Source organism: Desmodus rotundus, chromosome 8, assembly GCF_022682495.2.
Source record: "Desmodus rotundus isolate HL8 chromosome 8, HLdesRot8A.1, whole genome shotgun sequence".
Lineage (NCBI taxonomy): Eukaryota > Metazoa > Chordata > Mammalia > Chiroptera > Phyllostomidae > Desmodus > Desmodus rotundus.
In genome coordinates this window covers 69,004,930-69,020,076 of record NC_071394.1, presented here as the reverse complement: position 1 = coordinate 69,020,076, position 15,147 = coordinate 69,004,930, and the positions used below count along the sequence as shown (strand labels likewise).

The 15,147-nt window shown below is 36.9% G+C and overlaps 1 protein-coding gene across 5 annotated transcripts in view; it reads left to right on the top strand.

Annotated features, from left to right (window-relative positions):
• PPP4R2 (protein phosphatase 4 regulatory subunit 2) overlaps positions 1–15,147 on the top strand; it is a 56,580-nt gene that overhangs the window by 24,998 nt on the left and 16,435 nt on the right. For 4 of the 5 annotated variants that reach the window (XM_024556689.3, XM_024556690.3, XM_024556688.3 and 1 more), the window contains one exon: positions 3,859–4,029. The exons of the other annotated variant lie outside the window; for it this stretch is intronic. In XM_024556689.3, the coding sequence (XP_024412457.2) occupies positions 3,859–4,029 (171 nt within the window). The remainder of the gene's footprint in view (positions 1–3,858; positions 4,030–15,147) is intronic. 5 annotated transcript variants of the gene reach the window in all.

The window sequence follows — 15,147 nt, the reverse complement described above, 5'->3', positions numbered from 1 at the left end:
GTATACATGCTGTAGTAACTCTTGAATTGCATCTCTTGAACCTAATTTAGAATAACTGTACTAGATATATTTGAAACTTAAAATACAGTATGTTCATAATTCATTTCAATTTATGCTACTTAATTCCTGTCTGATAATTTAATGTCATACAGTTTTTAAAAATATTTTTTAAATATTTTATTTATTTTTAAGAGAGAGGTGAAGGGAGATAGAGAGGGAGAGAAACATCGATTGATTGCCTCTCACATGCCCCCAAACGGGGGACCTGGCCTGTGATCCAGGCATGTTGCCTGACCTGAAATTAAACTGGTGATCTTTCAGTTCACATACTGGCATTCAACCCACTAAGCCACACCAGCCAGGCCTAACGTCATAGAGTTTTTGAAGCTCCCTATAGTTTGCTTTACTTGCTCTCCATCACTTTTTGTCTGGCTGTTTCCATTAGTGTACATGCATGAGTGTGTCTGTGCGCTGGCACATGGGTTTTTGGGGAGGATGGAATGTCACAGATTGATTGGCAAGTAGTTAATGGAAAGATGGGGTAACAAAGAACCCCGTGTTATGTGGAAATCTTAATTCATAAGAGAGATTATGATTTAATGAGTGATTATTAGAACTAAAGAATTTTTGAGAAATGGAAAGCATAAAAGTTTTATTTCGATGTTAGCCTTCTGTGATGTGTTTTAGTTAAATGCCTGTGGGGAGTCTAGTGAAATTTAAGCATAAATTTTAGGTTACACTGACAATTTTAATCAGAAATTAGTATTAGGCATCTTAAAAATTGTGTGCTGCCTCTGCTTGTTAATCCTCAAATTCCCTTTTTTAGGGAGAGGAGAGAAGAAGTAATCATGCAAATAGCTTTTAATAGTAATCTTCACCCAGTTTTTTTTTTATAACAGTAATAACATTTACATGCTATATAATTCACTTATTAATGAATGAAATGGTCAGGTCATACTTATATTGCCTTCATATTTTATTTTTGATGAACTACCAAACTGTTTTCCAAAATGGCCACATCTTTTAATCTTCTCCACAGCAATTTTCCTGAATCCTCCCCAACACTAGTTACTGTTCATCTTTTGTATTATAGTCCATCTTTTGTATTATAGTCATGCTAGTGTGTGTGAAATGATATCTCATTGTGGTTTTCATTTTCATTTTCATTTGTTAAGCATCATCGTTAGATAAACGCTTATTTGAATCTTTTGCCTATTTTTAGTCGGGGTAAAATAATTGCCCCTTTATCATTGTAAGTGTGCGATTCAGTGTCATTAAGTACATTCACAGTCTTGTGCCAGTGCATCCACCACCACCCAACTCCAGACCTTTTTCTTCTTCCCAAATTGAAATTAGGTACCAATTAAACAGTAATGCTTCACCCTTTCCTTCTCCCAGCCCCTGGCAATTCCTTTCTGCTCTCTTGTCTCTTTGAACTTGACTCTTCTAGGTAACTCATATAATGGAAGAATAAAATCCTTGTTTGTTTGTGTCTGGCTTATTTCACTTGGTATATATCTCTCTTCAAGATTAACCCAGGTTGCTTCATGTGTCAATATTTTTTAAGGCTGAATAATATCCCTCTGTACATGTATATACTACATTTTGTTAACCATTTATCTGTTGGTGGACATTGGGGTAGCTTACACCTTTTGGCATTTGTGAATGATACTGCTGTGAACATTGGTGTAACACATATGTGATTGAGTACTTGCTTTCAGGTCTTTTGGGTATCTACATAGAAATAGAATTGGATCATATAATAATAAGTTTTGGGGTTTTTTTTAGGAACTACTATACTGTTTTCCACAGAAGCTGCACCATTTTGCAGTACATCATTTTACAGTCCTACCAGCAATACACAGTGTTCCAATTTCTTTACATCCTTGCCGGCCAGTACTGTTACTTTCTGTTGTTTGTTTTTGGATAACTGTCAACCTAGTGCACGTGGAATTCCATTTCATGGTTTTCCATAAATTTCCCTAATGATTAGTGATATTGAGTATCTTTCGTTGTGTTTATTGGCCACTAGTACATCTTTGAAGAAACGTTTATTCAGGTACTTTGCACATTTTTTAATTGGGTTATTTGTTGTTGAGTTGTACTTATTTATATATCCTGGATATTAACACCATATTAAATATATGATTTGTGAATATTTTCTCCCATTCTGTGGGTTGCATTTTACACTCGGTGATAGTACCCTTTGACATACGTAAATTTTTTCTTTTGATGTAATATAATTTATATCTTTTGTTGTCTGTAGTGTGTGTGTGTGTGTGTGTGTGTGTGTGTGAGAGAGAGAGAGAGAGAGAGAGAGACAGAGACAGTATCTTTTATAGCAACACTGATTGATGGCTTGGGAATGTATCAGGAATCTTCCAAACTCGTAGTGATGAATAAACCTTTTTTAAATTTTTTTGCTTCAATTTTATAATTGGCTACAAGTATTTGAGTTGTTTTTCTTGAATTGACTTCACTTGAAGTCAATTTTTCTTGAATTCACTTCATTTATTTTTGAGAAAGGGTGTACCAAATATCTCCTGGTTTCAATAAGCGTTGACAGTCCTTTCAAGTAAAAATGGCTTGTTATGAAAAATAACAGCTAGTTCAGTTGGCCACAGTAGTCAACTGTTTTTTCTTGAGGTGTCCATAGTATTTTGACATGCAGTAACAGTCCTTCGTGCGTACTTCTCATTTTGTTACATAGGATATTAAAAATGTGTATATTCAAAAGTTGATATTTAATAAAATTAGTAAATTTTTTTGTTTTACTGTGAGATTGTGGTAGAGAAAAAGATGATGACTACTAATAGTACAGTTTGGTACTGCTGCCTTGATTAGTGGTAAAGGGTCATCAGTTTTACCCACCATTGCTTTTGCACCAACAATGCAAATGTCAACACAATGAAAAATTCAACTATTATTATGAAAATAGCTTTGACCTCTTGGACCATACTTTCACAACAGCTACCCTAACTTACAGGGTTGCTGTATGTGATGGAAGAATGATTGCAGATTAGCACTCCCTTTATTTTGTGTAAGTAGCCACCTGTGTAAGATATCTATCTGCTGCCACTAATGAATGGATGCACTGTTTGGGGAGATGATTGGGCTTCCTGACTGTTCCATCTCTGGGTTTAGGTTCTTTAGGCAGGTATCAAAACAAAAATTTCCTCATATTAATGGCAAAATATGCAGGGGCAGGGATGAAAAGATGTCTATATTAATTTAATAAGTGGATAGTGAAAAGTGCATAAAGAAATTATATATCTGTTTTGCAGTACATATTGGATAAAACCTATGATACACCTTTCCAATGACAAAAGATAGTGAAAATAAAAGGAGAAATTGAAGTTTATTTACTATGCAACAAGTACAAAAAATCCTTTACATATCCTGCTATATAAGCATTATAGCTTAGGGCATGGCGTTATTCTGACTCATACACTTAAAATTATGAATGTGGACTTGGGTCAATATCTAATAATCTATTTTAAATGGCAATAACACCTCCCTGGTTATATTTGTTCTATGGCTTAGAATCAAAACAAAATGCTGTTTTTAAAATGCTAAGAATAGGATGTAGCACATTATAGACTTTCAGCCAGAGGTAGTTTATTTTAAAAGTTTTTTATTTCATTTGGGTCAGGAGTTGAGAGAAATGGATAGAACCAGGTTGGAATTTGTAAGGTTGATCAGTCATGGTACATGCTGCTGAACAAAGACGTTCTAACTACTACTACATACTTAGATCTTCATTTTGTTACCATTCGTGATGGTAAATTCTGTATTTGTACTTTGTGTTCAAGAATTGTAAAGCAACATGGTACTATATTTTTTAATTTTTGCTTATAGGATTCAGTGGTCCCAATTTAAAGGCTATTTTACTTTCAAACTGGAGAAAGTGATGGATGATTTCAGAACTTCAGCTCCTGAACCAAGAGGTCCACCTAACCCTAATGTCGAATATATTCCCTTTGATGAAATGAAGGAAAGAATACTGAAAATTGTCACTGGATTTAATGGGTATGCACTTAATACTATTTTAAAGGTTTGCTGTTTTGATTTTTCTTTACATTTTCATGTGTCTGGTTGTTTGATAACTTGAGTATCCCTTAGGATATTGTTCTTTTTTCTAATGGCATATAGTGGTTATTGATTTTCAGTGTACAAATACTTAAAATGTTTACAACTTGAAAGAAATTTTTTATAAGAGTTTATTTGAGCCAAACTGATGACATGCTGGAAAGCAAGATCCCAAATGCTCTGCATTTGAGCGTCACAGTTTCACGGTTTCTTTCATGCATTGAAATTAAGGAGGGGAGTAAGGAAGATTATAGAAAGTGGGATAAAACAAGGTAAAATTTGGATTCCAGCATTATTAAGATTATTTGATTTCTGGAAGGCAGTTGCCTTTTTAGAAGGAGGGGTCTGAAAAGAGTCATTGAAAAGGTATTATCCCACATGCAAAGAACAGACAGGGCTTTTTTAAGGCAAAGTTATGCCATTTAATAAAGAAGTTGTATGCCTGGGGCTTGACTACCCACCATGATTTGCCTACTTAGGAATTTATGATCAGATCACCCTGTGAGATTTCTTCCTATAGACCCCTTTTACATCTATAGTTCCCCTTTTTAAAAGGTCATAAATCAGTCTGAAGGATGCATTGATGACCAACCATTTTGTCTGGTAGTGTGGTCTCACAACTGTAGGAAGGCTTATTCTTAGGAAGTCTCAGTATGGACGTTGTTGTCCTCTTGACAGCTGGGGATGGGGCTGTAACCATGGGTAGTAATTTGAGGCTGAATTTTCCCCAAAAGGGAAGAGTAGGTCAATGGAAGGTAGTCTTAAGGTTAACTTCATTGTGGGGGAAAAAACCAATCTGGATCATTTCTATAACTATCATGATTCTGTCTTACTTTTCTATATTTGGCATCTATTATAATATTTATATCAGCCACAAAAAGTATTAATAATTGTTTTATACAGATTCAATAATCATAAACAGGTGGACTATTTGGGAAAACACAAATAACGAGAATAACTGTTGTTATGACTAATATTAGCAAACAGGTAAAGACAATCAAACAAAATGGATTCTGAGTTCAACATCAATCCATAGACATACAGGCCTTGTCAGTGTCAAGGGATAGGTGTCTACCTCTGATGTCAGCAGCTTCTCATCCTTGAGGAGACTTTGATGTCCATTCTGGGAGGAGGAGAGTGTCAGAGACAGAGGTAAATGTCCATTCTTGGGTAGGTGCCTGATAGGTTCCCTCCTAACAAGTTGGAGAGTGTCTTGGGTCCCGCTGTGTCCCAACCCTGAGAAGGTCATAGAACGTATCCTTGCTCAGAGAGAAATTTGATTATGCCATACTAGCTCTTGGGCTCACAGTTAACATGCTCTGCAACCTGACACCAAGGGCAGAGGAAGGCCATCTTTGGGAGTTTAAAGGGAGGTGGCCAAGCTTTATGACTTTGTTTCTCTGTCTGCATTGCTGACCGTCCACAACTGTGGCACTCCCCTGTGCTGTGTTCTTGGCAATGTGATTTAAGTGACAGAGGTGTCTTTCATTTGGTGTTCTTTCCAAAAATAAAATCTTAAACAGGGGTGTCCAGCCTGTGGCCCAGGATGGCTTTGAATGCGGCCCAATACAAAATCATAAAGTTACTCAAAACATGAGGATTTTTTTGTGATTACGTGTTGCAGTGTATTTAATGTATGGCCCGGAGATGCCAAAAGGTTGGACACCCCTGAAAAGTCTGTGTCCTGGGACATCAGTGTGAATGGAAGCTACCAACTTGGAGTTTTCTTGAAGAAACTCTATCAGACCTTGGCAATAGTGTAAGATGTCTCCTTTCAATAATGTCAGCTCATAATTTCCTTCATGTAAGTTCGGCCAAAATGCATTGCGATGCATGAACACGTACAAAGTGTAAAATGGGGAGCCAGGGAGGAGGGAAGGACCAAGTGGCTATCTTGGGTTTCCCATAATTCTACCTAATCATTTAAAAAATATATTTTATTGATTGTGCTATTCCAGTTGTCCCTTTTTCTTCCTCCCCCTTATTCCCCTACACCCTGCAGCCCCCTGCCACCAGCATTTCACCCCCTTGGTTCATGTCCATGGGTCGTAACATAAGCTCTTTGGCTTCTCCATTTCCTATACTGTTCATAACCTCCCCCTGTCTATTTTGTACCTACCGTTTATGCTGCTTATTCCCTGTACCTTTTTCGCCTCTCTCCCCCCACCCCATCCCCACTGATAACCCTCCATGTGATCTCCATTTCTGTGATTCTGTTCCTGTTCTACTTGTTTGCTTAGTTTGTTTTTGTTTTTTTAGGTTCAGTTGTTGGTACTTGTGAGTTTGCTGTCATTTTACTGCTCATACTTTTTTTTTAAATTTTTTTTAATTCAGTTAACAATTGTCTGCATTTTCTCCCCATCCCTCCACCCCACCCCAGCCAGTCCCACCTCCCTCCCCCACCTCTACCCTCCCCCTTGATTTTGTCCTTGTGTCCTTTATAGTAGCTCCTATAGACCCCTCTCCCCACTATCCCCTCCCCACTCCCCTCTGGCTATGCACCCCAATGTTCAGAGCAGCACAATTGACAATAGCCAAGTACTGGAAGCAACCTAAGTGCCCTTCAGCAAATGAGTGGATCCAAAAACTATGGCACATTTACACAGTGGAATTCTATGCAGCAGAGAGAAAGGAGCAGCTTATACCCTTTGCAATGGCATGGATGGAACTGGAGAGCATTATGCTAAGTGAAATAAGCTGTTCATACTTTTGATCATCATCTTTTTCTTAGATAAGTCCCTTTAACATTTCATATAATAAGGGCTTGGTGATGTTGAAGTCCTTTAACTTGACCTTATCTGGGACGTACTTTATCTGCCCTTTCATTTTATTGACAGCTTTAAGTGACAGCTTTGCTGGATAGCGTAATCTTGGGTGTAGGTCCTTGCCTTTCATGACTTTGAATGCTTCTTTCCAGCCCCTTCCTGCCTGTAAGGTTTCTTTTGAGAAATCAGCTGATAGTCTTATGGGAACTCCTTGGCAGATAACTGTGTCCTTTTGTCTTGCTGCTTGTAAGATTGTCTCCTTATCCTTAATCTTGGGTACTGTAATTATGACATGCCTTGGTGTGTGCTTCCTAGGGTCCAAATTCTTTGGGACTCTCTGAGCTTCCTGTACTTCCTGGAAGTCTGTTTCCTTTGCCAGACTGGGGAAGTCCTCCTTCATTATGTTTTCAAATAAGTTTTCAATTTCTTGTTCTTGCTCTTCTCCTTCTGACACCCCTGTGATTCGGATTTTGGAATGTTTAAAGTTGTCCCAGAGGTTCCTAAGCCTCTCCTCATTTTTTTTTGAATTCTTGTTTCTTTGTTCTGGTTGAAGGTTCCTTTCTCCTTCTGCTCCAAATCATTGATTTGTGTCCTGGTTTCCTTCTCTTCACTGTCGGTTCCCTGTATATCTTGCTTTATTTCACTTTGCGTAGCCTTCACTTTTTCCTCTCTTTTGCGACCATACTCAACCACTTACGTGAGCTTCCTGATTACCAGGGTTTTGAACTCTGCCTCTGATGGATTGGCTATCTCTTCATCGCTTAGTTTTGTTTTTGGAGTTTTGATCTTTTCTTTCATTTGGGCCATATTTCTTTGTCTCGACGCACCTGTTACATTGTAAGGGGCCCAGCCTTAGGTATTCTCCAGTGCAGGACTACCCACTTCACTGCATTGTGGTGCTGTATGTGGGGGAGGGGTCAGAGAGGGAACAGTGCCTCTTGATCGGCCCTTGCCCCACTTTCAGTCACTTCCCCCACTACCCACAAGCAAACTGGGCCCTTCTGGTCCTGGTTCCTGGATGGGAGGGCTTGTGTATGTTCCGGGAACCTGTGGCCCTCTCCAACGAATTCTCTTGTGAGTCTGGAAGTTTTCCGTGATGGAACCCTGTGTTACATGGTCTGTCTCTCTCCCCAGTTGTTCCTCCTGGTTTACCCACACACAAAGGTGAGATGACCAGGTCCACCGGCCATCACGGTCCTCCAACTGCTGCCTCATTCTACCAGTCCTCCAGCTGCTGCCTTTCCGGATGTCCTCTGTGCCCCAGCTGCCTATCTCCGCCCCTCCTACTAGACAGGATGTGTTTCATGTTTAACTTCTTGGTTGTTGGACTTCATACAGGACAATTTTCTGGCAGTTCCGGTTATTTTGTGTTTTTAAAGTTGTTGTCCTTATTTTTGGTGTGTGAGGAGGTAAAATGTATCTACCTACACCTCCATCTTGCCCGGAAGTTAATCATTTATTTTCCTATGTAATTTTAACATAAAAGGCAAATCCTTTGAGGTGTTCCAGGTGTCCTTCTGGAACACTGCAAAGTTACTTCTACATATATTGAGATTTTTACCCTTAAAACCTCAATTTCTAATGAAAACTAAGAATGTTAAATTCTTTAGCTTGGCAGATACCAGAATACATTTTATAACGTCTAGAAGCATAGGCTCTTTCACCGGCGGTTATATTTAAGACATTGCATATCAAAGTGAATTATTAACGTAGACTATTTTTTGTAAAACCCAAATAAAATAAAGACGTATCTGATTTACTTAAACCTACAGACTTGGTTTTAGTAGAATCAATCTTAAGTCATGTTAACATGGAAACATTTGAATTAGTTCCTATATTTCAAAATTTTTAGAATACCCAATCCTTATGAGCACTTGCCTTTCAATTAATATTAACAATACCATCCAGATGTAGAAATTTCACATTATCAAACATATATATGTAGGCATACAAGATAACCACAAACTGAAGATTGTTGGATTAAAATTTTGTTCTGGAGGCATTTGCAATTTATATCTTCTTGACAAGTCAAGTTCCAAATGACCTGGATTTTAAATACCTCAAAGAACTGGATTTGCACCTAAAAGACATAGGTCAATCCATTTATCTAAATCCTTTTTGAAGCTTCTAGAGATCAATTAAATATGATTTCCATTCTTTCTGCCTAGTTTTATAGCTGGCTTTTTTCTAACTGTGTGTGCAAAAAATTAGTATCAAAGGACCCACATCTTAGTATTAATGGGAGTCTGACAGTTATGGGCCTTGTTGGCCTGGGAGGCATGATTACCTATTAATTTTGAGATCTGTAGAGTTTGAACAAACTTCTAGGGAAAATCAGACCTTTTGTGCACATCTCCAAAGTTTCAAATACTGTGTATATCCCTGTAGGACTGCTCTGTAGTGTGTAGGAAATTATTCCTCTAGCAACCCCACAAAGACTCTTCTTAGTCACTTCAGATTATCCAAGCAAGGGCCATCAAGAGCTTACCAGACGCTGCCAGAACCAGGATGCTTTCCAAGGTGCAAGCCCCTCACTCAGGGTGAAACCCTTTCAGTGCACCCTGCCCTTTTCCTTGGGGCTCCCGCTGGCTTCTTTGGGATTGGCTTCACTACTGCACCAGATGTCTCCTGGAATCTATCTCTGCCACTCTGGATTTGGGAATCTGAACAACTATTGTTACTAGTCGGCTATTCAGGTTTGGGGAAGCAAGTGTCCTTTCTTTTTCAGAGCTAAAGAGAGTTGTTTCTCATTTAACCAGCAAAGATTTTTTTTTATACTCTCAGTAAGCAATCCAATGAAAAGCAGCAACCCATTTTTTTTCCTTTCCCTCAGTTATCTCAACCATAATCCACTTCGAAGATTTTCTAAGAACAGCTCAAATTAAGTCAAGGCCTGCTCCTTAAAGCAAGGAGGCCCAGAATTCCAAGAGAAGACTCACCCAAGTTCACCCGGTGTGAAGCAGGGAGCTGGTGTGGCACAGTGTGTCCTTGCTTGTACCCAGCACAGGGTCTGGGTATGCAGGGTGGTCCTCCTTCAGATCCTACCAACTACGCCAAGTAAATGTTGACCTAAACATCCAAACCTGTAGAGAATTTTTTATAAGAATTTATTTGGTCCAAACTAATGACCTATGCTCAGGACAGAGATCTAAAATGCTCCCATAGCTTTTTTTCTTTTTTTTAAAATTTGAACTGCCTTCCTTAACATTCAGACTTTAAATGGGTATGACAATGGAAACATTCATTTATCAGCAAATATTTCAATGTTTTTTCTTTACATTTTATATTTGGTGTTACAAATCTTTATAGTTTGTATAGAACCTGTATATCATTGAGATGTTACATTTCTTTTAAAATGGAAATTAAGAATTTATGTAAGTATTCTTAGTGACTTTTTATTTTAAAATTTTTGGAGTCCCCCCTCTCCTCCCCAGCAAATAACCATTTTAAGTCCTTTGTAAAACATTGCACTTGAAAAGATACGCTGCAGTAAAATAAAACTGATGTTTAAAAAAAAAAAAGGTTGCTGTGTCTCTGTCATTTAAAATACTTTCTTTTCAGGACTTTATATTTTTAGAGTTTTCTTTTTGAAGGAAAGTAGTATTTGTGAAGTTGACTTGTTCAGTATTCAGTTTGGCATTAACAATTTCGAATGTGGGGAGACGATACCAAATTGAATGAATTATGGATATTTTAACCATAAATTCATATTTAGGGACAGATTTTATTTGAAGGGTTTTCGTGTATTTTTAGGTTGCATAACAGTCTCAACTATTTAATCACATGGGATTTCCAACAGATAGTGTAATTCAGATAATTCTTTGTTATATTCCATGTTCCCTTGTTTTTAAGTTTAGGAGTTTTGCTTAAAATAGCAAATTCTTACACTTTGATTTCAGTTGGTTACTGAAATATTTTAGTGGGGGAGGGACAGAAATTACAGGTTTATCTCTGAGTTTCATCAACGATGGTCACCCCAGGGATTTAGGATTGGAAGGAGGCTTATTTTCCGTATGTACTCTATTGTACTGTTGAAAGTTATCTTAGTAATACCATTTTCAATTCTTTCAAATTAAGTTGGACTGGACACAGATGTATGTAGCCTATTAAATAAATCTAAATGTAGTTTGTTAGTCTGTTTATCAGGTAATTGACCTACTTCCAAAAATAACTTCAATAGTTATTAAATGTCTAAAATACTTAAACATACCAAGTTGCTTTTAAAACATGTTTCTTCTTTGAATCATGAGTATTTTGAACTTACGTTTTTTAATTTTAATTTTCAGAATGGTAGTTTATGAGTCACTTTTCTAATCAGGCATAATCCATCTTTATCAATAATATGTTAATAGTTTTATTTTTTAATTTATCCTTTTTTGTCTGTATTGTAGCATAATATATTGGTACATTGAGACCTGTCTATAATCCTGTTCAATTTTATCTTCATGTTGTGAATATGAAATAGTTGCTTTAAAATTTTTTGCTGAGAGTGGTGGGTAGAAGTAGCATTTCATTTCTTTTTCAGCCAGTTTGAGGGTTTGTCCTTTTTAGTGTATAACTCCTGCTATTTATAGTGGATTATATTTTAAATTACAAAATGATATATGTCACAGTTTTAAAAAGGTCCCCAGATGTCATAGGAGTACATAAAGAAAAAAAAAGATTATTTTATATGTTTGTAAAAAAATTTCTCTTTAGAAGAGCTTCGCAATCTCTGTATTAGTACATTTACAGCTCTGTCTTTTGTTTACTTATTATTTAAAATGGTTGCATTATTTTCTATTATATGAACAGGTTATAATTCATTTTCCCTGTCTCCATTGGTGGTGGCTATTTATTTTTGGCTCTTACAAGTAGTGTTTATAGTGAGCATCCTTGTACATACCTTCTTGTCTTCTTGTGTTGATGAATGTTAATGTACTTATTATATGTATAAATTTATTGTTGCTTTTAATTTGTAGAATGGAATTGCTAGGTCATTGATACTGCCAAATTGACATCACAAATGTGTTCATACATACAGATATGGTCATTCATGCACATGGTATGATTCTTCATTTTTGCGTGTATGTGTGTGGGCTTGTTTCTTAGATTGCAAGAGAAATTAAACATCTTTTTATGTCCTTATTGACTCTTTCATGAATTGAAGTTTTAGATCCTTTTTTGTTTTGCTTTTTTAAGTATTTTTTATTTTTTAACTTTATTGTTGGCACTATTACAGATATCCTCATTTCCTCTCCTTTGCCTACCTCTACGCAGTCGCCACCCCTCTTCCCTCTGGCCATGACCACATGGTTGTCTGTGTCTGTGTGTCACAATACATGTTTCTTTAGCTAATCCCTTCGCCTTTTTTTGTTTGTTTGTTTGTTCCTAATTTTACTTGAGGTTCCACTTTAAGAAAAAAAGCAGCCTGTGTTTGAAAAACTGAAATATATTTGGGGAGTTTGCATGCAATTTTGTTAGCATTTGACAATGTTTTCTTTTTCCCAGTTTGTATTTTTTTGTATTCTTTCCTATTACCATTTATCATAACAACCTCTTCCACCTCCAGCCCGCTCCTTTCATTTCATCTAGTACCTCCTCTCTCCCCTCCTCTCTTGACAGCATTCAGTCTCTTCCATAGGTCCACGCCTCTTTCTGTTTTGTCAGTTTATTTTGTTCATTAGATTCCACATATAAGTGAGATCATATGGTATTTGTCTGTCTCTTGACTAGCTTATTGTGTTTAATTAGTAAAAACTGTATTAAATGGTACGTGGTATTTAGACATGAAATAGATCGTCCATTTTCTAAAATTATTTCTGTGTATAGTCATCTTCTAAATTTTTCCTCTTTGAAGTGGAAATTTTCTATTTACATGTTGGCTTGATTTCCTGAACTGTAAAGTTCTGGAAAGTAGGGCTAATGTCTTTTCCAAACAAGGCCTAGAACAGTGAATGCCTGAGTATAGTAGGTTCTCAAATAAGTATTGAATTGAAGGAACAGAAGGAATAAAAACACATTTCTTGCCCTGGCTGGTGTAGCTCAGTGACTGAGTGCAGGCTGCGAACTAAAGGGTTGCTGGTTCGATTCCCAATCAGGGCACATGCCTAGGTTGTGGACCAGGTCCCCAGTGGGGGCCATGTGAGAGGCAACCCTACAATGATATTTCTCTCCCTCTCTTTCTCCCTCCCTCCCCCTCTCTCTAAAAATAAATAAATCTTAAAAAAAAAACATTTCTATATTTACATTTGGTTTAATGGGGCATGGTAGATAGAATTGCCTTGTTAAATGCGTAAGTCCTTTATTATTCTTTTAATTAGTTATATTTTCTTGTCCTTTTAAGATTACTTTTGGAATTTAAAATTTTATAGAAGATGAATTGTAGCTACTCTCTAGAACTAAAGTTACATTTTCTTCTAGGTGAGGAAACACCAAAAATTAAATTAACACAATTAGTAACTTAATGGAATGGTCAGTTAAAACATATTCATTGCCCTTTTAAGCCCTCTGTCTGGGATTATAATGAACAAGAAGAGTATATACGCTTATTTAATCACACCAGGGCCACTTTTTAAAATCTTTCTGTTATGGACACCAGGAACATAATTTAGAAACTGCCAGTCGCTTTTAGTTCATTCCTGTAATGGTATACAAAGAGAGGTTTTGAGGAGTAGAGAAAATGTGTTTCATTCCTAGAAGTTTTTTAAAAATTAGGTCCTCTAAATTATTGAGACTGAAAGAATCAATGAATGTAAAAGTAAATTAACCACGTAAGTCTTGTCCCTCCATTGACAATGATGTTAGACCTCCCTGAAATCAACAGGAAGTTTTATTTTGGGTAATTGACTAAAATATTATGTGGCTTTGCAAGAGAGGTCTGAAGTAAGTGCTCAACCACATGATACCCAACAATCTTTAACATCATCTCTAAGCAGGCATAGTCACAGCTGCTTATCCTCTTTTGTCATAATAGTGTTTTCTTACTGTTGAATTATTTTCTTTAAAGTATTTTCATATACCTGACTAACCAGATTTTGCTTTGTCCTGAAATCTTACACATGATTGTGTTATATATGGGCCTAGACACAGACATCTCTTGTAAGTTTCAGCACTTCAAAGTGTGCCTCTTCTTATTTTTTTTTAAAGGTCCCATGTGAGATTTTCATACTCTTAAATCTGGCTTGTAGATACAAAACACATACTCCCATTTTTTATCTTGTATTGTTTGCTTTACAGTTTAAGACTGTTTAGGGATGAGAGAATGGGTTCTAGCCTTTTTTCGCTGCTTTGTTCTCTTACTGCCCTGACCTATTTTAGTGCATGCCAGCTTTTCTGCTGCTTGGTTTGTCTAGAGAGAGTGTTTTTGCATTTTAAAAAATTATCTGTGTCATTGTTTGTTGAGCATATATACTCTATTAGTTAAAAATCTGTTCATTTACTTTCTCTTCACTCTATTAGCATAACTAGTTGAGAATCAAAACAATGTAGTAGCCTTCCCTCTTTACCGTACTCCCCATCTTGTTTTATCTTGTGGTAATACGGTTTGAGGTGATGCGCTCTATAATAAATTTTTTTAAATTTGAAGGTTGGAACTCGCAGAAATATAAAGAATTTTTTGACATGCTTATTTGATGAAAGTAAAATAACTACAGTAGCCTCTAAAAAAGATGATAGACTTGATTTACTTTTTTAAAGACTTAAAAAAAATTTTTTATTCTTGTTCAATTACAGTTGTCTGCCTTTTCTCCACATACCTCCACCCCGCCCCAGCTGAACCCACCCCCCTCCCCCTTGATTTTGTCCATGTGTCATTTATAGTAGTTCCTCTAAATCCCTCTCCCCACTGTCCCCTCCCCATTCCCCTCTGGCTATTGTTAGATTGTTCTTAATTTCAATGTCTCTGGTTATATTTCGCTTGCTTATTTGTTTTCTTGATTATGTTCCAGTTAAAGGTGAGATCATATGGTATTTGTCCCTCACCGCCTGGCTTATTTCACTTAGCATAATGCTATCCAGTTCCATCCATGCTGTTGCAAAGGGAATAAGCTCCTTCTTTCTCTCTGCTGCGTAGAATTCCATTGTGTAAAAGTACCGTAGTTTTTTGATCCACTCATTTGCTGATGGGCACTTAGGTTGCTTCCAGTACTTGGCTACTGTAAATTGTGCTGCTATGAACATGGGGTTCACAGGTTCTTTTGGATTGGTGTTTCAGGGATCTTAGGGTATAATCCCGGCAACGGAATGGCAGGGTCAAAGGGCAGTTCCATTTTTAGTTTTCTGAGGAAATTCCATACTGTTTTCCACAGTGGCC